General features: G+C 41.8%; 1 protein-coding gene across 15 annotated transcripts in view; it reads right to left on the bottom strand.

The window, feature by feature from the left end:
- Positions 1 to 27183, bottom strand: part of PPFIBP2 (PPFIB scaffold protein 2) — a 1415596-nt gene that overhangs the window by 217272 nt on the left and 1171141 nt on the right. For all 15 annotated transcript variants that reach the window (XM_078680889.1, XM_078680890.1, XM_078680881.1 and 12 more), the window contains 2 exons: positions 7107 to 7248; positions 6142 to 6270 (listed from right to left, as the gene is read on the bottom strand). In XM_078680889.1, the coding sequence (XP_078537015.1) occupies positions 6142 to 6270; positions 7107 to 7248 (271 nt within the window). The remainder of the gene's footprint in view (positions 1 to 6141; positions 6271 to 7106; positions 7249 to 27183) is intronic.

Here is a 27183-nt window from a genome sequence, read left to right as displayed (position 1 = left end):
CAAACCTAAGGACTGCAGTTCCAAATAAGCTAAGTCCTGCTGGGCGGACCAGGAATGCAGAAGAGAGAATCCAAGGGGGGTGGCCCACCTGTTCCTGGCAATGACAGGTGCAGGATGGATCTGCCTTTGGCCCGGGGTTTGCCTGCACATGTCCTGCGCTGTGGGACTGCAGTGCGCCTTAAGACGCGCAATAGGATGAGGCACAGGTGGGTCTGCAGGGGGATTCTGGAACAAGCCATCCCCAGGGCTGTCGGCAACGACTGTCAGTAATCTCCTTGAGTGGTGGTAATTGCTGTAAAGGTAGCAGAGCAAAGCAGGTCACCTACAAGGAATATAATGGCCCCAGCAAAGATGTCCAAGGCACCAGTAGTGCAGCCCCGTGCTACCGGACTGCAGCGCGCCTTAAGAAGCGCCGTGGGATGAAGCACAGGTGGGATTACGAGACAAGCAGTCTCCAGCTGTGTCGGAAATGTATTTATTTATTTATTGAGTTTTATATAGTGCTGGCTAGACCCAAAGGTATCAGAGAGCTTTACATGAGGTACCACAAAGTTACAAAATTACACCAGTTAACAGGTTACATAAGTTACTAGAAAAACATTTAAAGAGCATAGGAGATTAGATAAATAGAGCATAAAAGGTTAGGGTGAAGGGGTAGGAGGGAGATATGATGGCGAGACGGAGGAAAGTCTGCCCCAAGTCCGGCTGGGTAGGTGATGGCCTAGGGGGGAGTCTACAGCCCATCTCCTCTTTAGCTATAAGGTAGATCGACCGGGCAACGGCCAAATAGCAGGCCTCTGTTAATAAAGAAAAACATTTTAAAGAGCATAGGAAGACAACAAAAATGGAGCATAGAAGGGACGAAAGTAAGTCTGCCCAATGTCCGGCTGGGTAGGTGACGGCCGAGCAGGAAGTCCACAACCCATCTACTCTTTAGCTAACAGGTAGCTCCACCTGGCATTGGTCAGGGGGAAGATCCCAAAATTAATGTCATGGTGGGTGAGCCAGGGGGGAGGATGGTGGGGGAGCACCCCTTGCCTCGCTAGAGTAAGCCCGGGTGGAGGGGTTTCAAGGGTGAGGTATAGAAGAGTAGAAGGTAGGAACCTAGTTATTTAGTCCATTTGTGTGGAGGCCATGACGAGGTCGGGCATCCGGTTATTTTGGGATCCCCGATCACTGCCTCCTGATGATTGTGGCTCCCACGGCCACCATGTTGGAGTCAGGCATCCCCTTCCACAAGTGTATTCTCGCCTGATCGCTGCCCAGGAGGGGAAGCTCATGAAAATCAGTCACTTGTAGTGTGGCCCACGTGGTCGGGGTTCATGCCGTGCCTGGGAGGCACTAGATGTTAAGTTTAGTTGAGGGGGTATGGGGAGGACGGCCTGTGTGCACTCGGGTGATGTTTATGGGCCGTAAGTGCCTGTCACTAGTCTGTGGTGTTCATATGGAGACAATCGGAGCTTATGTCACCCCTCCAGAGTTCAGGAGCCGTTCTGCTCTGAGACGATTCAACCAGCCACCATTTTGTCCGGGCGGTGCCTCGGTGAAATGGAGACACTTCAGATCAGAACCGTGCCTCCCTACGGCAGCACAATGATCAGTACTGTCCGAAATACCAGCGAACTACGCGCCGTAGAGGAATTCCACCCCAGATCTCCGGAGGCAGTCCCACAAAGTGGGGCATGGGTGGGGGGGCGAGCTTTCGCTGCCCCAGCACCACAAGGTGGGGGATCATCAACCAACTCCTCGAAGAAGCTACCGCCAGGGGGTCAGCCGACAGGTCTGCGCCACGGGGGGTTGAGGAGGACACCGCTGGAAGTTCAAGTGAAAGGTAAGCAGCATAACAGTACCTGGCTCCAGGCCTCCGAGGGTGGATGCGTAGATCTCTTGGTGCCATCTTAGCTCACTCCCGTACGGGGGCTCTGCAGGTCATATCGTGGATGATCAGGATCGCAGAGAGGCGGTTTTATGATCATTGAGATCAGGCAGCATACCGATTGCGGTAATTATGGGTCCGGAGGGTTTTGATCATGGCGAAGTACCACTTTGGATATTAGATAGCGGGTCCGCCATGGAGCTGCAGTTCAGAGCAGTCATCATGGTGGCTGGCTCCTCCCATCATGGCTCTCTCCGAATGGTGGTATTAGCTGGAAAGGTAGTGGGGCAAAGCAAGTCACTTTTAGGAATATATTGGCCCCAACAATGATGTCCAAGGCACCAGTAGCACATGAATGAATGAAACAAACTCCTATTGTTTTTTAAAAGGATACCGTAAGCCACTTTATAATTCTGTGGCTTTATAAAGTATCTGTGACTTCAGCCTTACAGGGTCACTGAACTTTATCTAGAGTGACCTGTAATATCTGAATAACATGCTGTGTGTCTGTGAGCAGGGATTTTTTGCCCTCGATATTATGTTTACAAACTTTAAAAAGCCTAACAATACTTTTTTTTTTTAAGTAATTGTATCAACATGGCTGGAACAAAAATAATGAATGTTTCCATATTTTAGTGAAAAAATAAATCAGGCCTTAATTAGCAAATACGCCTGCCCACAGATGTGGCTTATATCTCATTGAAGTAGGGAGTCGAAGAATCACGCCACAGTTTGGTCAGGCTTTTAGCACCTTGCAATCATTTGAGGCACATATACGCTGCTCTAGTTCTAGTTTTAGGATGTAAAGAACTTCAACTTTGCAGTGATCCAACTTATCAGTGACTTTGTGAATTTACAGTGATTTGATCTCTCAGATTAAGTACTGGAGGTTCTACCTACATTTGACGTTAAAAATACATTGACATATTCAACATTTATCCAGCCATTTTATCCTTAAGTACTTCTCAAAACAGATCTGCCTATTGTGGTACATGCTTTAAATATTTGTGCTCAAGACCTCGAAGGTCCTTTCAAAAGTTCTGCTGTGCTCTGCTTTCCCTGTTCATTCTCCCTGGGCTTAATTCAATTAGAAATTTGATAACTCTTAAAATGGTGATGTGCAGCTTTAAATATGCCTCTTTTTTCAACTTGCCGTCACCCCGCTTGTTGTTACAACGCGGTCGTTACAATGGCTGCGTTGTAACAATGCATACCATTACCCCGCAAGTGATAACAACGACTTGCGGAGGGGGGCGCTGGATGTTGGAATAGTATAATTTACTATTCCAATTGCAGTCTGTGCGGACAGTAGGGAAGGGGTCATTGTAACGCCTTGCGGGGTAATGGTATGCATTGTTACAAAACGGTTGTTGTAACGACCGCGTTGTAACAACATGCGGGGTGACTGTTTCGTAATAGGGGCTGTTTACCGTAGCTTACAAAGCCATTCATCATCAACATTTAATAAACTTAGCCAGTAAGGCCAAAATATATGGTGGCCCTTAACAGTATTCAGCAGCTGTGATATTCTGGGGCTCATGGTCCCCAAAATCTATAAAACGCAAACCTTTTCCCGGTTTTCCTGAATGTGTAACCTCTTTTTTATTTTATTTCCTTTTGTGCACTAGCCTCTTTCCTTGTGAGGCTATCCTTTTTTAATGAACAAATGGAGCCTGAAGACTGTTCTTTTGCACCATAACAAATAATACATATCAAGTATGTCATGAAACGGACTTGGCACAGTTGCAAAATGAGGAGTATTAGTTAAAATAGGGAGCTCAGTTTAGAGACTATAAAACTTGTAAGTAAAGTTATAACTGATTTTATTTCCATTGTATTCCCAAAATAAATGGAGTATAGGGTTTTGGAAGCTCTGAACACTGTAGCACCGTTAATATGGTTTTGCAAATGCTAAAAACAAGTAAAAAAGGCATACATGGCAAGTATGGCTAACCAGGGTTGAAGGACATTACAGTGTCCAGTGGAAGGAAAAAAAGATTTGCATACGACGTGGCAGTTTCAGCTTCAAGAATTGTGAGGAAATCACCACGCAGTAGCAGCATGCTGACAGACACAGTCACTAATAAGGTTTAGCACTTTAGTACATCATAACTGTCACTGATAATGTGGCACTAATATTGCTTAGCGCTTTTGCACTTTGTTAGCAAAGCACTTTATGGTCATTTCACTGAGGACCCACTCTGAATACATCCCATTACTAGCGCACAAGTGCTATAATGTGTCCAGTTTCTTCGCCTTTCGGGATCCAGCATTTGTTCCACTGTCTCCCGAGTTCACACAAGACTTACTAATCTGAAATCGTTTGAGATCATGAAATCACAGTGGTTATCTTGGCTGCGGATGGCTATAAATGAATGCTCTCTACTGCTGACAGCGGCTTTGCCTCTTGATTTCTGAAAGGAGGGGAGCACCTTCTAGACCGAGAAGTTGAGGACTCCTGCTTCATTGCTAGCAACCCCGAATCTAGAGAATACGAATGCATTCCTTGGTATGCAGAAGTGTTTTTGGTAGAGACTCATGTCTGCATGAGTAATATTTGAATGAAATTCCAGAAGTCAGGAAGGTAAAGAGACCAAGTTAATCTGAATGAACCCTGCAAGTACCAACAAAGTTTTGTTTCTGAATGCATGGTGAGCAACATTTACGCATTATAGTTTCTTTTAATTAAGAAAGGTATCAAAAGAAAAGACAACAAGCCAAGATGTTACTCTTATGAAAGAAAGACAACTTCAGGTGAGTATCACAGAGGTCCTGGAAAAGAAGCAAGGCTTGTCTACAGGGAAGATTATGTGCTTATCAGATCCCCTTTTTCTTCTAACAGAATCAAGTTGGTTGTACCATCAACCAAGACTGCACTAGCCACTATTCCTCAGGTTATCCATCCCTAATTCAGCCCCATGCTCCCAACTCACCTCGTGGAGATATCTGAATTTCAAGACAGTCTGGGTTCTAAGCAGTAAGAGGAAGGTAGAGTGAATCCATGTCACCGCAGGTAATCGCACAGGGCTGTATTCAAGCCAATTGTTTTCTACCCACCAGGCCACACTAGACAAACCTTATGCATATCAGTACTGATCATGCTCCTCATGGGAACAGTCTATTTTGCATTGCCATGCAAGGCCCCCTAAAGAAGAGACCACAAGCAGCTCCAGGCCGGTTTTGCCTTAATTCAGCCTTGTAAGTAACATGCATCTTGACTCATATGGCACAGGGAGAACAGGACCGGCATCTGGGTATGCCTAATGCACTTATGACACCAACTGCAAAAAACAAGGTGATGGACTAAATGTTTCAATCAATCTCTACCACTGGCAAAGGTGATGATGGAATGCTTGAATTAATCTTAACCACACCTGCAAGTGAAACCATCTTTCAGGTTCAGTGATTGTGCCATTCTGTTCCGTGACAGTCACAACGTGTTGTGGCTTTCAACACTAATTACAAGTGCTCAAACATTAACAAAATATAACTTACATCATCGCCATGATGTTTACAATTTGTTTTGGTATGGCATGCAATCACTATTGAGATAAGAAATAACAACAATAGCAAATACTCCTTAACTAAAATATACTATTTTTTGACGCTGGAAAAAGAAAAGCAGCATCATCTTGTCCAGACTGAAACGTATGATCCATGTGAAGGTCACACATAAGATACCATAATGGGAAGATTAATCCTCTGAGTTCTCTTAACATTATACCAATTAGGTAAAGGACCCAACTAAACATTATTTATTGCTAAGGAACGATTTGTATTTGCATACCTGGGGATTACTAAACCCCTAAATGTATTTGTATATGTATTTATTTATTGGTTGAGTTAAAAACGTTTTCCTAATTAAAAATCATCCACTTTACAATATAATTTATATTGAAACCAAATAGCAAGGTAAAACCAATCACATTTTCAATATTTTTGACAAGCATCGAAAGTTCTCCTATTGACACACCTAAATACGGAGCATCTTCTTCCATGTTTATCTAAACAGATGGCAGATGTTGCAAGCACTATACTATGAACAACATAAAGTTATGTGTTTTGTTCTAAATCTCAGTGAGGCGAAAGCACGAGTGGAAATAGAAGAAATCATGCTTCTTTATAGTCGAGAATCTGGACAAAATATTGACATTTTAGTATAATTTACATGTTGACATTGAACGCAGAATTTTATCTACCAATAATAACCAGAGTAATAATAAAGCCTTTTACATTTCCTGCATATTTCCAAGACATGTTATTACCTTTTTTTGGTCCTTGGATCCTTTGTTCTCGATAGTCGGGGTCCTGCTGTGGCACGCAGACCACCCCTCCGAAATTCAGATAGCCCAAGTTCATCAGCATGGAAATTACCTGACTGAGTTCTCCTAATTCTTTTACAATTATTGTTTGTGATAGACATTCAGATAAAAAAAGACAAAGAACAAACATTAGATCTATACAATACTACCACTTGCTCAATAATGTAATAGAAATATATAAATGTCACTGAACAGGTGATCATTGAAGGATTAATATACCTAGAGCCCCCTTTTTTTTTAAAAATAGATGACTCTGAATGATGTTACCAAATCTTCAAGCTGAATAGACAGAACGTCTTTAATTAATAAGGTTGCTACAGATATGGAATATATCAACTTCACATTACTACATATGAAAATTCAAACTGTCATATCCCATTCAGTATGAATACGTAGGTGTTGTATTCCAAAAATACTACCCATCAATTAGAGAGGGCATTAATTTATGGTCACGAAAATGCCTACAGAATATGCTTATATTGTGTTAACATCAGAAAAGTTTCATTTTTCTGTTGAAACCTTAAAAACAAATCACTGATTTAGTAAAATAGATTCATCATGGATGTTTACCGTGTGGCAACTGTGTTACTTGTAAAATTGCTTAAAATATGCTTCAATCAAAGGAACATAATAAAGTTCTGAATTTCACACATTACCAAATGATACAAGGTAGCAGTAGGTTTTAATTAAAGCCAGAACAGTTATATAAAAAGGATGAAGACATAACAAACTGAACTGACTTGGGCACTATGCATTACCTTATACTCTAATCTGATGAAGATAATCATTTCAAATAACAGATAGTAGTACAAAGGTGTTTCTTGTCAATAATTACCATAAAGTATGTCTCGGTTTTCAAAACCCAAACACTTCAGATAAATACAAATCTATTTTCATTGTGATCTTACTTTCCCCAGAATTTTTTGATGCCCTTTGGACTTCTCCGGATTTCTGTAAAAACAGGCGACTGTGGACTTGACCCATTTCCAGAAGATAGAGGTGAGAGCTCGGTTGAGCTAATCGATGACCCCACTTGACCTTCTGTTTCTCCTGCAGGAAGAACAATGTGTTATAAGAGCTGGTTAGAGAAGCTCATACACAATTGTTTAAACAAAGTACATTTTGAAATATAAACATAACAAAGTCACTTTTGTGGAAATCCTCTAAGATTACTTACTACCATTTCAGCAAGGAGCAGCGTATGGGAACTTAGAACCAACAAGTGTTGAATCGGAGATTAGTTTCGCATATAGGATGGGTAACAGTGAATAACGGGACGTTTTTCACCTTGTGGTTCTTAGTGACTTAAAATAAACAATCAGAGTGAAACCAGAGCAGCCTGGAATACCTTTATGATCTAACAACAGTGGGTAACCACTTTTGTTAACCTCATAGCAGAGATTTACTAGATTTAGACTCTGACATTCAAGCAAGTGGAGCTTTGTGAGAGCCATGCATAACAAATGTGTAATCAAGTGTGAAACTTGGCAGCAGCAAGTGGTGAACCACAGACAATTATTCATAGCTGTGTAATCAAAAACAGAATACAGCTTTTGAAGCTCATTGATGTACACTGCCATGCAGACGTATGCTTCCTGCTCACATGCTCACATGTTGTGTATAGGTTCCAGTTAAATTTTGTTGAGGGAGTCAACAAATAGACCATCAGCTGATGCTCTAATGTGTGGGACATTGAATACTGGCAATAGACTGGTGTACTGGACCAATGGTATCATGATTACCATAAGAGTAACTGTTTCTCTTTCGAATATCCAGCTTACTTTTATAACCAAACTGCTGGCAGATACACCAAGCAAATAAGCCACATAAGGTGGCAGAATTATTAAAACCGAATCTTTTAGATTCGAAGTTATGGAAGGTATCTTCTTGGTCATGTTGCACATTAGCCCTAGAAGATGCTTTCAGACAAAGATTCTTAGTGGACGGGGTCTCATATTATACCTTTCCATAATTATTGGCAAGGTTATTTGAAAGGTTTGGCAGCAAAGATTCTGTGTAGAAGATGAGACACAGCAACATGTAATGCAATACATCCTCCTGCCAAGAGTGAGCTTGCATATTCAATTGAGCAGATCAAAAACATGTGTGCTTGGAAAATGTCTAACATCCTTCTGTCCATACAAAAAGCATGTTGAACATAAACATTATGGACAACATTTAAGAATCAGGCAAAAGAACTTACCCAGTGAACTTCGCATTACATAATGTGCTTATTGATTTCGAGAAGCCCAGACAAATTATGTAGGGCTGCAATATGGTAGACTATGTAATGATCTATGAGGTACACTGGCATTCATATCTGAAAGCCAAAAGTTTTCATCATATACTCTGATAACGTAGTGCATTTGTGTGGAGAGGTATTGGTATTGGCTAAACAAATCCTTAAGAATAGCAAATGGACCAGCTGAAGAGTAAACACAATATTGACTAATAGCTAAATGAATTTAGCAAATTAGATATACAATTACTGTAAATGTAAGATGCTAATTGTGACAGTGGTTGGCCATCTCATTTAGAAATGCTTTCTTAGTCAATGTGATAGATTGTCTTCTGTGCAAGTTAGTTTCATTGCTTGAGCTCATATAATAGGCTCTTTTCTTGTCCTCCAATGTATCCTATTTATCTTATTGCCCCGTGCTGTGCTTTGTGTGCTCTGTTGTGTGTATTTAAATGTAGAATATTTCTAAATGTAATAAAGAATATTTTTGTTCAATGCAGTTCTTTAAAAATGATTAATACAAGAAGTGCATTGTTTGGAAACCCAATTACCCTGCCTAGGACTTTAAAAGCTACATCAAGAACTGTATGGTTTCAGAGAGAAGCTAGATAAGTAACTGAGTTAACATACTTTAGTAACACATTCCTTGATGGCAACACATATTGATCGAACAACAGTGAATGCTTGGGTATAACGGTGAACATGATTAATGCAATCAACATAATATTTACCACCTATTTAAGCAAGATGGCTACTCAAAGTCAGGAACACTTGTAAGCGTGTATTTGAAAAAGACCCATTTTAGCAAGTAGAAAGTAAGGGACAGATGGCATTAGTAAGCCACTAACGTGTGCATTTGTTAAAGGTGTAGTCCATAGAAGGTAAATAAATAACAATACTTTTTTCTGTGGGACCTGACAAAATTCTCCTTAGCCCCACCCATGACCTCAAAATATATTGTCAAAAGTGGTTTGTCTCTATCTCTGAAAGCGAGAATTGAAGTTACATACCTCTCTTCTCAAATACAAAGGTCATAATAGTTCTACAGTACTTTTCTCTGGACAAATTAATGAAGTAGGAAAAACACTGGGAAAGTTGCAACAATCAACATGGGAGAATATGTAAAATTTCAGGTGATCAATGGAAAATAAAAGGTTTGTATTCAGCAAACCTAGTGGGAAACCTACCTTGGGGCTTAGATTAAATGTGCAGCCTTCAGTACATACTGCAGTTTACTCAGATGGTGTGCACTCACTTAAGGATTATGTTTAGAGGCTACTCCCAAACATCACCTCTCAGAATGCACAAACGTTTGGCAGGAAGCACAACATGTGTATTTAGATAATACATAATGGTTATGTTCTTTATGCAGGCTTAGAGCCCAGGAGGCGTAGAAGATCTCACAATTTTTCTACAAGAGCTCATGTACCAGGACATTACTTCAACAACCTCCCAAATATATGCCTAAGCAGTTGGTGATTGAGATCAAAGTGTGAAGAATATCTGAATGATAAAATGTGAGCCAAGTGTGCAACAGTGGCTTGACAGCATTATTAAGAAAGGTAGATCTGGACGTCGTGTGCGCATTTTGTGGATAAAGAGACTATGAGCTTTGGAAAACTCTAATTACATCGCAACAATCAGAGCTTTGATGGGGTTTGAACACTCTGAGGAAGGCTAGTCAATGACATGCACTGTATTCAACATTGCATCAAATAACTGCAGTCTCTACATAAGGCATAACGTTGAATATAATTGAATCAAAGGTTAGGCTGGTGTCTGCTTAAAGAAAGACTTGGGTCTCACAAAGATGTAGGATTTAAGGAGTACCCAGATGAGGTATAAATAAACATGAGTGTATTGATGATGCAGGGTACCCGTCAATATATATTTACGCCTTTATAACACACCTCGACCAACAACAGCCATTAGACCACTTGACACAGAACAATAGCCTTACATCAAAATGGGGGGGAAAGGTAACAATCATCAAATCATAAACACAGGCAATCTAGGAAATCATAATGCATGTAGAGGCAAAAATAGTGTCATTCTTCATGGTGTAACACAAAGGTTTAAAACAATCCATGTCAAGTTAATTGTAAGTTAGGAGCTTTCTGAGCAAGTGCACCTTGAGTTGTTTTCTGAAATTGGCAAGTTGAGTTAGATTTCTTTTGGGGCCCAGGCTTCGACAGAAAATTATAGCTTTTGGCCAATTGAGATTTTGAATTCTGGAACTTCCAGTAGCAGGGAGCTTTGGCTCCCTAGTCTTTGTAGGCCTTTAGATATGTTGGGTGATGTATGTTAGGCTAGCATTAAGGACAGCCTTGTGAGCTAGTCCGCAGATATTGAATTGTATCCTAGCCATAACTTGGAGGAGGTCTGGGTGTTGTGAATATATGTCTTGGTGGAATAAGCCAGCCTAGTAGCAAAGATTCTGACTCCTAATGATTTGGCAGAGGGAGAGGGTGTGGAAGAGAAGACATTGAGGTTCCATGTGCACAAAATGGATGGGTTAATTTTATTTTTGTGGGCGGAATTTGTGGGAGGGAGAATTCAGTCTTCAGGGAGTCGAGGAAGGGGAAACTGTCACTCATCAAGGTTTTTAGGAGTGTAGAGCAGTTTTTTCTTTAGCATTGCCAAGTCCTCTATTGCAGAGGTTTTCAAAGTATATTGTTGGTATACCAATACCTAGCAATACCCAAGTCTCTTACTTTGGCCAAAACCCTGTGAAACCCATTCAGGAATAAATCAAAACATAATGGTGACACAGCTTATTGGAAATGCTGACCCTCCACAACTTGTCTGGGCCACATCTGAGGGTCATACTGGGTTGAGATGTGGAAATATGCTTGTAAGTAAAAACTTCAAAATGCTTTTCAACAGCCTCTGCATGTGTTGACATTGTTATTGTTAGACTTGACCCTCTCCGCAGGGTCATCTCCCAATCTTTTGCCTTCGCCCTCCTGTTGTCAGAACCAGTCTTTGCTAGCTTTTACGATTCTGTGCACTTTACCACTGCTAACCAGTGCTATAGTGTTTTTGCTCTCCCATTTAAACATGGTAAAATGGGCTTACACCCTATTGGCACAATTAATTTACTTGTACTTAAGTAGCCCTTTTAAACATGTTATGTTATGTTATGTCATGGGGGGGTTTTATATAGCGCTCAGCTACTCGGAAGGAGTGTCCCGGCGCTTTCAGACCAACAGGTCAGCAGCTAACACATAACATAACAGAAGACAGGACCAGTGGGAAAAAAGAAGACATAAGACTAGAGACAAAACAACCAGGTTTTAAGTCCTTTTCTAAAAGCAAGCAGATTGGCAGTGCTGCGGAGTGATAAGGGAAGAGTGTTCCAGAGCTGAGGACGTTTGAAGGATCGTCCACCAGTCCGGGCCTTCTTCACCACTGGCACCACCGCAAGAGAGAGAGTTTCTGATCTCAGAGCCCTGGTAGGTTTGTAGAAGGCTAGCCTTTTCCGGATATAGGTTGCTCCAGTAGAATAGAGCGCCTTGTGAGCCAAAGTAAGGGCCTTAAAGGCAATGCGCTTTCTGACAGGGAGCCAGTGCAAGGTGGATAAAAGGTCAGAGGCACTGGCACGGCGGGGGAGACCATAAATGGCGCGGGCGGCCGAGTTCTGGACTACCTGAAGACGCTGCAGGAGGTAGTCGGGCAAACCCAGGTAGAGAACATTGGAATAATCCAGCCTCGAGCCAATGAGGGCATGGACGGTGATCTTTCGATGGTCAAATGAGAGCAGAGGGAGAAACCTCCGCAGCATCCTAAGCAAGCCAAAGCAGACACCCACAAGGCCAAGAACTTGGGCTTTCATAGTCCGGCCGTTATCAATTTTGACCCCCAGGTTTTTCGCCACGGTGGAGGAAGATGCCGGTGGGAACATGTCATGCGGCCACCATTCCTGCCAACTCGGGTCAGATTGGCACCCAAAAAAGAGCACCTCAGATTTTCCAGGGTTACACTTAAGACTATTACCCTGAAACCATTCAAATACAGCTCCCAGGCAGCCACGGATACTCTCTCCATCGAACTCAGCCCCCTTTGCACACGTGAAGAGGAGCTGGGTGTCGTCGGCGTATGATATTGTCTGGGCCCCAAAGGACTCAGCCAGCACCGCCAAAGGGGTCAGAAAGATATTAAAGAGTGTCGGGCTCAACACGGAGCCCTGCGGTACTCCAACCTCCAGCGGCGGCACTTCGGCTGAGTAAGGGGGGGCCCAGACCACCTGCCGGCGACCAGCCAGGTAAGATTGAAACCACCTCAACACCGTCCCACGCAGACCTATCTCATACAGTCTGCGGAGAAGACCTTCATGAGGGACGGTGTCGAAAGCCGCCGACAGATCAAGCATGACCAACATGGCCCTACCCCCTGAGTCCAACACATCCTTGATAGCCTCACTGACTTCGAGAAGCGCCGTTTCGGTGCTAAAGTTGGTACGGAAGCCGGACTGGGAGGCATGCAGCAGGCTATGTGACTCAAGAAAGGCAGAGAGGACCTTATGGACATGCTTCTCGACGATTTTAGCAAAAGCAGGTAGGAGAGAGATCGGGCGATAGTTAGCATGAAGGTCAGGGTCAAGGCCCGGTTTTTTGAGAAGCGGAACCACCCTCGCCTCTTTCCAGACACCAGGAACAATGCCACTAGTCAAGGAACAATTCAGCACAGGATTCACAAGTGGATTGACCACCTCCGCCATCCTTGCCAAAAACCTGGCAGGACACGGGTCAGCAGGTGAACCTGATTTAAGCTGAGACAGCAAATCAAGCGACGCGGTAATTGATAAAGGTGGAAATTCCGATAGAGTATGCTCAGAATCTTCCGCCAAATTCCCGTGGATCTCCTGGCACACCCTAGTCCCGATGACAGGGGCTGGGAAAAGAGTCCTGGATCAGCTTGATCTTATCATGAAAGAAGCAGGCCAATGCGGTCACCCACGGTTCAGAGAACTCGTGCTGAGATGCAATAGCTTTGGGCGACATGAACTCCTTCACAATGGCGAAAATCTCCTTACAGGAGCTAGAGGCTGACTCTATTCGAGCCGCGAAGTAGTGCCGTTTTCCCCGCAGAATATCAGCATGATAGGCTTTAATAGCTATCTTGTACTCCGTCTTGGCCACATCTTCGTCCCAGGCTCGCCATTGCAGCCTGTGTGTGTGATTTTAAACAATCATTTTGACTTGGCAAAATAAACATAAGGCCTTACTTTCCTTTTTAATGCATGTATGTCAGCTCTAGATAAGGCCCGAAACAGCCCATTGGGCAGGGTACAGTGCATTTAAAAAGTTGGACATGAACCTTTAACATCTCCCTGTAGTAAAAAACTCTTAAATTCATGTTTAACTACTGCAAGGCTTACCTCTTCCCCAGGATAACATTGGGTTACCTTATTACACTTAAAAAGTTATAACTTTCAAATGGGAGCAGGTAAGAATAGCGAGATTGGTGTCTAAAGAATTCCAATTTAAAAAGCTCTTTAATGGCATAGTCAGATTTTAAGTCCAAATTCTGAAAATGACAGTTTTAGAAAGTTGGCTGTCTCTTTTCCCAACCATTTGGTGCTTGCAGCCTGTATCCTGAGTCACTGACTAGGTGTAGCAACCAGGTGGTCTTTGTGTATTACTTCCAGACAGCGAGACATAGGGAAATAGGTGTTGGCAGCATGGGCCATCTCTGATTTGATGGGGAGCAGAGCTGACACCTACCCCGCCTGCAAATCTCAAAGGCTCTGCCTCAGCACACTCACAAAGGGTTTCACACCAGTCTATTGACCCACAGACAAGCTGGGGCCAGGCAGGGAGAAAGTTAATCCCTCTAGAATATTCTCCTACTTAAAGCAGGCAAGTAGCATAAATATTGGACCCTCAGGCTCAACTCATCTGTACACTCTTGGATCTGTGGATACTACATACAGTAGGACACTCTACTGCAGTGCTGCATGAAGCCTGTCCTGTTTGCCTAGAATGAAGACTGGGCCTGCACACTTCATGCCAGGATGAAGTGACTCCAAGGGTCAGCTGACTGACCTCCTCTTATGAGGTACAGAGACATAAGCTCCAGAAGCCTCTCTGCAACTGTTCAGTTGACCTGCTGCCTGGACCTGCAACTAGATCTGCAACAGGGCCTGTCTGAGGCCTGCTGGCCTATGGTGGAATGAATTCCTGAGCCTCAAGAGCTTCCCCTCCAAGAAAGGGAGAAATCTTGAAGCTCTGGGCTGTTTGCGAACGTGAACATGCCCGTTTGCGTCAAGATCTTGCCGCCATCGCAAAGGTCCAGTGGACCTGACTCTTGACACTTCAGGAACAACGCGAGCTCTGCAATTCACGCTACAGCATCTACAGCACACAGTGATCGCCAATGCGAATCTCCGGCAACGACCATAGACGATGGCTGACGGGACCTTCATGCGTTAGAGTCGACCGTCTGCAAGACACAGCCTGCTCTTCGTGCGGCAACAATGACCATCCATGGCGCTCTCCTTGCTTTTCACGGACTCCTCCTCCATGAACAAAACTCTTTGGGTGGACTTCAGAAGCTAACTTTTTAAGTGAGACTAAGTTGGTCCCTGTATTTGGCCCACACTTCTTTGTGGTGGGACTGAACTTGTGACACTCACCCGGTCTTGTTCGACCAGATAACCTTGAGTGGTGTTTGGGCATTTAGGCGCTAGACTTACCTGAAATTTTGTAAGTTGCATCTCTCCGGAACTACTGATTGGATTTTTGGTATACGTGTATGCTAATTAAGGCTGACTAAAGAGCAACACCAATGACAAACAGGGAACAGATGCATCTGAACCTGGGCTTTGGAATCCTTCAGTTTATTCAATTTTTCCATCTAATGTTATGTGTATAATAGCATACCTCGGTTCGAGGAATGACATCTGCCTATGGTTATTTCTTCTATTGTTGAACCTCCAGATGTGTGACATCTGCTATAAATTGGGGTCTATTGTCGTATCTGCTCTGCTAAACAGGGATGCAATTCACTTTACAGTGCAGACCCCTCTACTGTGTCACTGACATCACTTCATGTCTAGGCAACATGCTGAGATTCTGATATCCAAAAATGTACGTAAAGCTTAGTGGAACACTGGTGATCTCTCGTGAGGAAAAAAATGGGACTATAAATTATCTATTGCATAGTCATGTCTATGAATACCTAAATCACAAAGTTTAAGTACTTTCGTCTGGGAAAATCAAATATGATTGCTAAATTAGCTCATTGAATTTTTAAGCGATAACTAAAATATTGCTTGCCTTTTACATCCACTGTGAAATAATGCATGCTGCAACTAAACTTCCTGGTCTGGACAGAAATTCAGTATGCACACAGCTGACATCTGCCATTAAATAGACGGTATTGTGCACTATATTCTTGCAAAAAATGTTGTCATGGATTTTCCTGCCCTGAAAATATAAATACATTTATCTGAAATCTCCTTAGGCCATTTCCAGGTACATAGGGAGCCATTTCTCTGAGCACAGCCACATGAGCACCTGGATGCTGGTCTGCTGCATAGAGCCTATTTCTCTGATGGGAATCTCTACTCCAGAAGTGCCTGGACTGGAAAGATGACATGACTGTCAAACAAGAGTGATCTACTGACCATTTACATTTAAGTGCTACTTGGGAGATTTTGTAGACCTAAGCTATTTGCAGAGAGACTAAACAACTACTTCTAAGAGGCACGTGGTGACAGCAACAAGAACTATCAGAAAATTCTTCTTTGGTTTATTGAATGATCGTTGCTGTTTTGTAAAAACAAATGAACCATCTTTTTGTGAACTGGAAGACCACGTGTGGCTCATAGATTGTCTGAATGCCACAAAGCTGTACAAGGGGAACCTTGAATATGGAAGCCCTTGATTGTACAGCCTGAATAAATACATTTATTTGGCAGACCTAAGGAGATGGATGGACCAGAAAGTAATATTAGAACCGATTGAGACAAAAGTTCCATCCCACAATCCTCCATCTCACATATCACATTTTCCATCACAAAACCACTCCCCCCAACTGAGATCTTTACAGAAAATGTCTGGAATTCACTGAGGAACCTCACCCATTCTTTCTGATGGTTTGGCGCCCTGTCCGTATGCAGCCAATGCCTTTGTTGATGATGTTTCCACTCTACAATTATATTTCTAAGTACGAACATGGAAGATGCTAAGATCATGTTTCATATTTTCTATTAGCTGTGACAGTTTCTCCACCGATTTTCAATAGTAAAATGTTTATCTTTTTGCCTTTATTTTGAATGCCTCAACTGTGTTCTATATTTACTTATTGTATTATTCTTTTATTTCAACTGTGAGGACATTAACACCTCTATGCACTACCTACGGGGGATTGCCTTGATGCTCAGGTTAAGCTCAAAATGAGAAGGTAAGGTCTCCCTTTGTGAATCTAGCTTGCCTTAGTGGGGCATTAATTATGGACATTCTGTTATTATTCTCTGAACAGCCAGCTTCTCTTTTCTCAATGGCTGGCAATACAATTCCATTAGACAAATGTACAGAGATTAAATATACATATCAAATTTAGAGGAGGAGTTGCACAGAGTGCGGTGCCAAAAAGGTGACAAAGTGCTCTTCGAGCCTTAACCACTTGTATTCCTTTTTGATTTGCTTTGATGAAAGAAACCGGAAACTGCTTTTAAGAATTCGGCCTCACTGTGACTAATGTCAGAAGTCTTAGAGAACTAAGACCCTAGAGTGGTGGCTTGGAGTTTAGGTCAAGCAGGAGCAGTACTAAGCCCAACGCAAAATAATTTTATGGATTCAAAGACATTTTGCCACAAAAGAACACATCCCAGTGAATCATCAGATATACTGTCTTTGAGATTTTACGGATCCAAAAAGTCAGTTCAGAGATGGCCAGGAATAATGAATAATGCAGGGAGTGGGGGGCACAAACTGTGTGTATGCCTTCTTATCAGCAGCCATGGCTTTTGTTATCTATGGTAACATGATCTGATTCATTTTACTGATATCTGTTATCCTGTAGGTACTCACTTGAACAAACTGATGCAGAACACATCTTTCTTAGCCACCATTTAAAAGCTGCATCCAGGAAAAAAATTAATTCCATAGTTACATGAATGATCAATAAAATATTTCTAAATAGTGTATTGCCACTTTTATACCTGATAACTATTTGAATTGACACTAAAGCTAGCTTTCATCTGGCTTAAGCTCAAAACTTTAACACAGTTTTATAATACTGCAAATTCATCATCTCTAAATGTTGGGCTACACTTGGCACTGGGATAATAGTGTTAATAGTGGAAGTAAAAGCAGATTGGGCAATATTGATGAAGGAACTATTCCTCACAGACTTACTTTACACCATGGTCTTGTGAGTTCAAGACTTCAGTTGCCAAGAGCAGAATGTTAAAAATATAAATGTATCTCTACAACTTTGTTTTAAGAGAGACTCTGGTAGATATACTCCAGGGTGGTAAAGTACTTTTCCAAACCAGAATTACACTCAGACACAAATCATCACAGTGTGTTTATTTGATTAATGTAGGGCCTACTGTTTGGCATTTGTATAGATTTTACCCACCCAACAGTAGGTGACTTTCTTATTTACTCTACAAGCACACAGCATTGTTATAGTTACACGTGCTTCTTTATTTTCTGTTTGCTGTTCTGTTTGCTATTAAATTTGTGAGAAGTATAGTTGAGGGACAAATATAGTTGAATTGTAAATAAAATCTCCATGTATTCCATGATTAACCATATACACTGCATTTGGCCATCTTGTAACAGCAAAGGTCGACCATCTTACACATGTTCTATTTTATACACCATTTTTAATTATGAAAGGTACATACTGGTCAATTATATTCCAAATGTTTTTATTCACTCTAACAAAGTCAATTAGTTGCTATGGGGTGGACCCGTCATCTTTGTCACACATCTGCCACAGCCAGCGAATGCTGAATAGACCACAGTGGTATTCCAGTACAAAATGGGACAGAACCAGCAGGTCAGCTACAGACACTGGTATAATGAAAAAGAGGCATATTTGCAATTGACAATGGCAAGGAAGCATCTTGTGGGAAGCGGAGTAAAGATTGAATTTGGGATTGATAAAATCTGATGTGTGGAGCAGGAAGCCACATGCCACAACACTGAAGTACTTTCCACTACATGTTGCTCAGCGTAAAACAGGGAACTAAGGTACCTGCACTGCTTTCTCGAGGGGAAGGGGCAAGATGAGATGCAGACCCTTTACTAACACATGGTCAGTACTGACGTGGTTGGGAATGTAATTCACATACTTGAGAAGTAGCACCTGGTCAAGCCAGCAAATAGGAAAAGCATGGATAAGAAAGCAACATGTGCAAATAAAACATGTCTTTTAATAGTAGAGCAAAAATCTTAAATTGTGTGTACCCGAGTGTGTGTGTGTGTGTGCTTATACATACGTGACAAATTATTAGAAATTAATTCCTTCACAGTGGATTTATGCACATACCATCAAACCTAATTATGTATATTAGAAAGATTCCATAGATTGTTTTTAATGAGAGTCAGGGTAGCAACATTCCGTAATGACAGTGCAAGTGCTGTGTTAGGACTGATGCTCTTCAATCTTATGTACTTCAGTGGCAGGATCTATGTACTGAACAAGCCTAAACAAGTCTATGCTCGCTACATCTTGTGCAATACACAAGCTACTACCAATAGCTACAAGTCTGAACAGGCAGATGTTGTTTGACAAGGGTTTTCTGGACAAACGCAGCTAGGGCACACATAGATCAGAGAGGCTTGTACAATACAACGGAAACGTGTACATCAAATGAAGAAATGTCTTTACCAATGAATCAGCTTCTTTTCCTCTTCCATGATACATATAATACGAACTGATGCAGATTTTTAAGTACCAAATACTTCTCCACTGGCTGACCAACTGGGCTATAGTCTTGATGTTCACACTAAGAGGTTAGAGTTTCGAATATCAGTAGAGAGCTGATCATACCACAGCTCCTCCCCATGAAAACAAGGCTTTAGACCATCAGCGATAAGCTTTGCTGTCACATCATAATACACAAAAATGGACCCAAACAGCTAAAAAACAACGATCTCGATTATAGAGGCAGGTGCTAAAAACCAGAGGTACACAAAAAATGGTAAACATGTATTGTCTTCTCTGCCCAGTTCAAACAGATCGCCAAAGCTTCCCAAACACTGATCTATTATAAATGCCTTTCGCAGATGTTGTACGAGGTCTATAAATCAAGAAATACAACTATCAATAATCGAACGAGCTTTTCAATCATTAGGTTATATTATTCTGTATATGTATATTAACATGTGTATTCTACCACTGCAGTTGATTTTCGGTATAGAGTCTGCCTATGGCAATCTCGAGTTCTTCAAATGGTATGCCTCGCCAGCAAACAGTATAAAAGGCGTCTTTCAATGCAACAGACCCCGTTGCCTCTAAGCCTGTAGCAAACACAGTCACAACAAGTTTGAGAAGTAGAAAATTAATTATTTCACACAATAGTTGAGCACGTTTGCACAGAAAAGAGATATAGCAATCTTTAATTATTGGGGTTTTGAGTTCAGTAAATCCAAATCAATACAGCTAACAAGACAAAAGATACAAAACATTGCTATGGCACTAAACAGTAAATTCCCACACCTTATTTCATTCAAATGTCTGATGGAGGATGATTTGCAACTTTCATTAACTCAATATTTCAATGAATATCAGAGATATCTGAATTGTAGCTCAGCAGAATTGAAGCTGCGTTGATTTTGAGATGGGTGGCTTATGTATGTGATCATATCAGGAATATAGAAGTTATAATCTACCCAAGCCAGCAGAAAAACAACCCAATTTAGGATCCATCAGAGAACCCTTACGTCCGTTGATGCATTCATGTCACACTTTCAGCTGAAAAGAGTTCTTATACACATGAAGCTTTCTCTTCATCTATTTAAGGGGCAGTCACCCATCTGATCTGCCCGTGTATTTGCTACTCGTGAAGTTATAAGAGAATTCATCAGTTTTCAAATACGCCCATTTAAGGAAAGGGGTTAGTTGCTACAGATGTGGTGCCTCCATTTTCTTTTTTACTCACCAAACATGAAGATCAGAACAGTTAAGCATGGTTCTTGCAGTTCCCCTACACAGTCTGACAGCAAGTCTAGCCATATATAAAAAGACCAAGGTGGAGGAGTGCCTGCACTGACTTAATGAAGATTCAATGTCAGTGGATTGCTCAAACACCACTCATAAGGTGGAGCTCTTTGAGCACTTGCAAACGTGTTTACCACAGGTTGTTCAAGCTTTATCCAAGGTCCGGGAGGGTAGCTGAGCCTCAGCCTAGCAACCCTGTCTTAAGGAAAGAGAGAAGCTCCATGAAATGCACAAAGAGTGAACTGCTGCCAGCAGCACTCAGTGCACTATATGTTGCATTTAGCATAAGCCATACAGATACACATTCTGTTGCAGTGAGCACTTTCTACATTCATTGTCTTCTTTAATGCAATAGCCAATGTGCATACCCAGCCATGTGAAACTATTTTCAGATAAGGACCAGGGGACACATCTCATTGCTTAACTTATTTCTCCAAGAAAGAGACTAGGTCCAGTGAAAACGTCTGACATTCTTCTAAAATGATAAAGTCATGACTAGTTTACCTTTTTTGATGAACTAGTAATGAGCTCCTTTTAATGGCTGCTGTCAAAGACCTTCTTTGGAATGGTTGGGCATTTAACTCCACACTTTGTTTTCCCTTTAATATTTTTGTATTTAGTAGTTAAATAAATGATCAGATTTTATACATATAAACATGCCACTGTTTTACTTTTACCCCCGATACTTCCTGTCTATAAGTCTTGCCCTTATTGCTCACTACTAAATATTAAGCCAAAGACAATGGTCAGCCGTGCATACATTGAGAAAGCATTGGTTTTCCTACTGGTGCATCCTATAAACAGGTTAGGAATAGCTGACATAAAGGTCAGTCTCTTCTCTTTTCTCTACCATGTCATAAAGATTTAGTATAATAATATACCCAGATGATGCCGCCTGAGTATTCATTAGGAACAGACCATGCCACGCGCGCTCTACCTTCTTCAAACTAGAATTTAAAAAACAATCAAGCAAAACGCCAGAGTAAAATGGCTGCCAATGACCTTGCATACTGAAATGGAGCACAGCTTAAATCGTAGGGGGTCCAGAGAGCTTGAGTCTTCCGTAAAACTAGTCCAAACTATTCCCTGCCACAACGTAAAATGATGATAGCACCACAGATGTTACGGTTAGGATGTAGTGTTCCCATTTTATGCCTCACAAGGTTTACTCTCAACCTGGTGCTCCGGAGCTCCAGCTCATACCTTGCCAAGCACTCAGAATAGCTTGTAAAGGAAAAAGCAGACCCTCTGTCCATGACAGCAACTGAGAAAAAAACAGCACTGGCACTGAAGCCAGCAACTGAGTAAAACCAAAATGAGATCCTACAGTTCATGCATTGACTAGAAATGGGTGAGCCATAAAGCGCTCAACTCTGTACATGATTAGAATTCTTAAAGTAAAGGCTCCCGCTAGTTGAATCAGTTGATCTGTTGCGAGGCAGAAACAACAATGGTTTTGACGTACAAATAACCGACAGGGTCTTACTTGTTCAACTGAGAGTTTTTGAGAGACCCTTAATGTGTGTCCGTTCATCAAAAGACATATTTGACACAGAGAAATTGATATCTGTAATACATTGATATCGGTTCTATGAAAGCACAGAAAAGGGAGGTACCAAACCATCAGCTTCAAGAGTGCCTGGAGTAGGGTGCAGTGATCTAATGGCTTCAACAGCAGAAATGAACGCCCCGCCCCGTGTGGGGCATGATGTATGCATGTGTCATGTATTCCTATAGGTTCTGAATCGATCCCCCTATTCCTGACCCTATTCTGGTTAAACTAACTATCAAGTTAACTAACAGTCAGCCCATGAGGCAAGAACAGCCCCCATGATGCAGATACCGTTATCTGACGCAGTCACACTACGGCACAGGAACGTGTTATCTGATTAGGTCATAACGCTTGAGATCTAATTAGACAAGCGACATTCCTCCAGCCCCTGATAAGGCATACGACGTTCTCATAACAAATCAAACCTATGACAACCTGGAAAATCCGTGCGGCCATTGTTTTGATTTCACAGAGAACTTCAGTAAAAGAATGTGCTAACGAGCAAGTCGTATGACATCTTTATTGACGTATCTATGTCCATCCTTACGTCAATCTCGGCACCTTTAAGGTATAAATATTGCCGATCTTGCCCTATGCAAACACACGCGTGGTGACAAGACGGAGCAGCCATACTTGCCGAAGCCGAGAGCAGAAGCAGACCCCGCTGGCGCAGCCCCGCCTTCCTGACGCGCTGCTATCTCAAGCCGAGAGACCCAGCACCGGCGTTTCTGGGCAGCCCTCGCAGGCAGCCTGGAATATCGAGAGCAGAGAAAGAGACACCATTCCTCATTCATCCTAAACTTCCAGGTACAGAACTGAATAACCCCTCCCAGAGAATTCTTTAGTTATTCACTTGGCAAAAACAAACTTAACTTAAACTGTAACTTTCTATTCCCGCCCACGCATTAGACTTAGGTCAGGTACACGGGGTAGGCGTATTTAGAAACACCAGTTGAGTACGTTTAGTCAAATGTATATGTGTATGTAAATATATTTTAATCATTTTAAACATCATATGGCTCAGAAACCATATCAATGTTTTTACAGTATTATTTTATACTATTGCTTTTAATGTATGCACTTTACTTAACTATAAGTATTGCAATAATATCGATCCATTTCTCTTGTACGAGAAAAGAGACTGATCAATAAATAACACCTTTTTATTGAACACGCCCGTCTCTTCCTTTTCTCTACAATCTGATGAGACTAAGAATGCACGTACTGACTGAGTAAAATAATTGCCTTGTGCTCACACGACTCTCGAGATTGACTCTTGATTAGGGGAGAGCAAAGTTGTCATGTTCTATGGTTGTCAGAAACTAAATCCCTTCTTGTCTAATCAGGGGAGTTAATTCTTTCCTGAACATTCGAGAAAGTTTCTAGCGAACTCTGAGCTACGCTGGCAAACCCAAAAATTAAGTCTAGTATCGACAGTAGTAGACCTAGTTAACGTCTGGTCTAGGCCTTTACTGCTGTAGGTATTATTCCAATGCGCAGAGCCTATTGGGAAAATAGGAGCTACACTACATGGCGCCCAACGTGTTTGGAAAGGGCGATAAAACTAACGTAAGACATTTAGAGTAACTCAGTCGTGCTTTCTCACTCAGACCCCTTTTCCCATTATACTCCAAAGACGTCTGGAGTGGGTGAAAGGTAATATCCTCCAAAACCTCGCAGGAGGGAACTCCTATGTATGGTTCTTGGTATAGTCAACGTTGAAGGATAAAAACAGTCCCAAAATATTGTGCATCTAATCTCTGTTTCCATAAAGAAACCTGATCTGCAAACAAACATAATACCATCCTGTCTGTAAAATGGCAGAGAGTGATGATGAAAGAGAGGCAGTTAGATTAGCAACTGAACTCGCAGATGCTGATGCTACCATGCAAGCAGCAGACCCGAATATAACACTCATTCCGGTCATTAAAAGGAGATCTATAACCTTAAAACTTATAGAAAATGGACTGACACCTAGAGGTGGCACAGTCATATTCGTAATCGAGGCACACGAATATCGGCAGACAGAGGTATACTATTCATGGATACATTTTCCAGCAGCAAATGCTGTAACAAAGTACTTCCACTATTACAAAGTAGAGGAACCTCCTGAAACGTACACTCCTTTCGAGGAGGTGGAAGTACCACTCAAATTCCAAGAGCATTTGCTCTTATTTGATGGCGCCCTAATACATAACAATCACATTACAAGGCTCGGTCCTTTAGGTAGACCAGGAGCAACGTGGCCGGTCTTAGCCGGATACACACCACATCCAGACATCGATAGGATGACTGCAGCTGAGCTGTTAATACAGCTAAAACAATTACTAAAAATTAATAGACAATTAGTCCAGTATGTAATGCGGACTTCAACAATTCAGCCAGCGATTAAACTTCCACAGCTGACCCCTCACCAGGGGAACACAAATAAAATTACACCACAGAACATCCAATCCTGCCTAGGTAAGGTTCCAGCTAAACGGGAACAGATACCATTCTGGTTGGCACAGAAAATCACCCAAATAGAGGCGGTGTTTCCTGACACCACCCCATTAGAAAAACACAGGATTCTGACTATATGTCTCCCAATGGGAATCGCACCACACATTGAGGACTGTGACACTTGGGGTACAGTCTTTGCTTCCATCTACACAAAAACGCACGGTGTTCCATCGATTTCGGTAATACCAGATGTGCTAAAACAAATTCAAGATGAATACGGTCCAGAACCTGCTTTAACTCTTGGTATGAAATTACTAAAAGACTTCAAGCAGGTCTCGGCTATATTATTAGCCAACATAAAAGGTGAGGCAGCAAACGTGGCGATCCGCCAGAGGTTAAAAGAGACAGATATAGCAGACCAACCAGCTGAAATTGCCAGAATCATAGAAAAATCCTATGAAGAACTAGGCAGAGATAGTCTAGGTGGAATACCAGTAAAACCGCAACTGACTACAAGTCCAGAAAAAATACTTTTTAATAATAATTCACCAAAAAAGAACTGGGATGGAAACAAACAATCCAATCCTAAAGAAAAGAAATTCCAGTCCCGAGGGAGGTCTCCCAGGCGAAGAGAGAAATCTCCAAACCAAAGACAGAGGTCACCGCAGAGTGACCCCTCTGGGAATAGATATAACCTTAGAAATAGGGATAATATTAAAAAACCTGATAGATATCAAGACATTGATACACGTCCCTCTCAATCTTTTCAGACTTCCTCGCAGAAATCGGAAAGAAGAGGACAATCAGAAGAGCACGCCAAGTCCAAAGACAAGGAACTTGCTCAGCTAAAAAAGAAATTACAATTTCCAAAAAAGAAGGTAGCCAGTATCAAGGTAGTTAAAAATGCCGAGAATACTGAGGACACAACTGAAAAACGGAGAATGGGCTCAGACAATGCTAGACAGCGCAGCAGAGGTGAGCATAGCTCGCAAAGTCCTTATGAATCATCTGGAGACAGTGGACACGAATGAATACCTTCAAGTGGAAACTGCAGACACCAGAGTTAGCAAGCCCCACAAGATATACGAGATAACATTACGTATAGAGGGAGATAAGACTAGGAAAATAAGGGGACTATTTTGGGATAATCTCTCCAAGGGCTATGATATCCTACTAGCTGAAAAAGACTGGCCACAAGAGTTTGTCAGGGAGTGCCCTCATGGCGAAGAAGTAATTATGCCTGCCTTCTCGAATCATATCCCGATTCATAAAAAATATACACTTGCTAGAAAGTGGGCAGTGGCTCTAGCACCTGCTTTATATAAAAATCATGTAGGATGGGATGAGGATTCTCCTCCTCACAAAATCCAGTTAAAATCACAACCTACTGCACAAAGGCAGTACCCAATTAAGCAAGAAGCTAAAAAACAAGTAAATGAAATACTAGATCAGCTAGAATACCAGGGGGTGATTGAAACTTGCACCTCACAAATGAACAACCCTTTGTTTCCGGTCTCCAAACCAGACAATTCATATCGTCTAGTTTTGGATTACCGACACCTTAACACATGTTGCAAAACCTTTGCAGTGCAAAACTCACACAGTGCTGCACTAATGAATAACATAGTGCGCAAAAAATACAAAACAACCTTGGACATCTCCAATGGATTCTTTTGTCAAAACATAGCACCAGAGAGCAGATATCTAACTGCATTCTCAGTAAATGGCACTCAAAAACAATTCTGTCGGTTAGCCCAGGGGTACAAGAACAGCCCGAGGGTATTCTCAGCGAGAGTAAAAGAATTACTACAACTATATGATGATGAAGCATTATCTTATGTCGATGACATTTACTTAACAGATGATGACTTGGATACTCACTTGAAAAGAGTGAACACCATAATACTTGGGTTCGCAGCAGAGGGTTACAAATTCAACTTTAAAAAGTCCAGAATTGCCCATCTGACGGTCCTATTCTTAGGATATGAGTTATCAAGTGAAGGCAAAAGCCTGGCAGACAATTTCCTAGAAAATGTGCCGTAATCCAAGCGCCTAGAACACTAAAAAACTTACAGTCGATTCTAGGTTTCCTAAATTTCGGAAGAACATACATTGCAAATTACGCAGAAAGGGTCAAACCCCTTTATGATCTAATTAAACCAGACTTTAAAAGATCCAGTTGGACTCAAACACACACAGAAATTTTCAGACATGCTAATTAAAACAAAATTAGAAACACGTGATAACACACGCAATCTTGTGATTCGAGTCATCCCAGGGAGATGCGGATTCACATACCTGACTTCTAATGAAGGAGAAAAGGTACCAATTGCATTCAAATCACACTTGTACACAGAAGCTGAACAGAAATTCAGTAATACAGAAAAAATCATTCGTGCAGTTCAAACCGCAATAGCTAGAGAAAAAGACATAGCTGACGGTAGACATATCACAGTCAGAACAGCAGAATCAGCCTTTGAAGCACTAACAACACCTTGTAATTTACCAACAACAACATTGAATCCGGAATGGATACAATGGGTGAATTCAATCACAACGGACAAAGTAT

Source organism: Lissotriton helveticus, chromosome 3_1, assembly GCF_964261635.1.
Source record: "Lissotriton helveticus chromosome 3_1, aLisHel1.1, whole genome shotgun sequence".
NCBI lineage: Eukaryota > Metazoa > Chordata > Amphibia > Caudata > Salamandridae > Lissotriton > Lissotriton helveticus.
The sequence above is the reverse complement of the archived record's forward strand: the minus strand, read 5'-3'. Positions and strand labels throughout refer to the sequence as shown.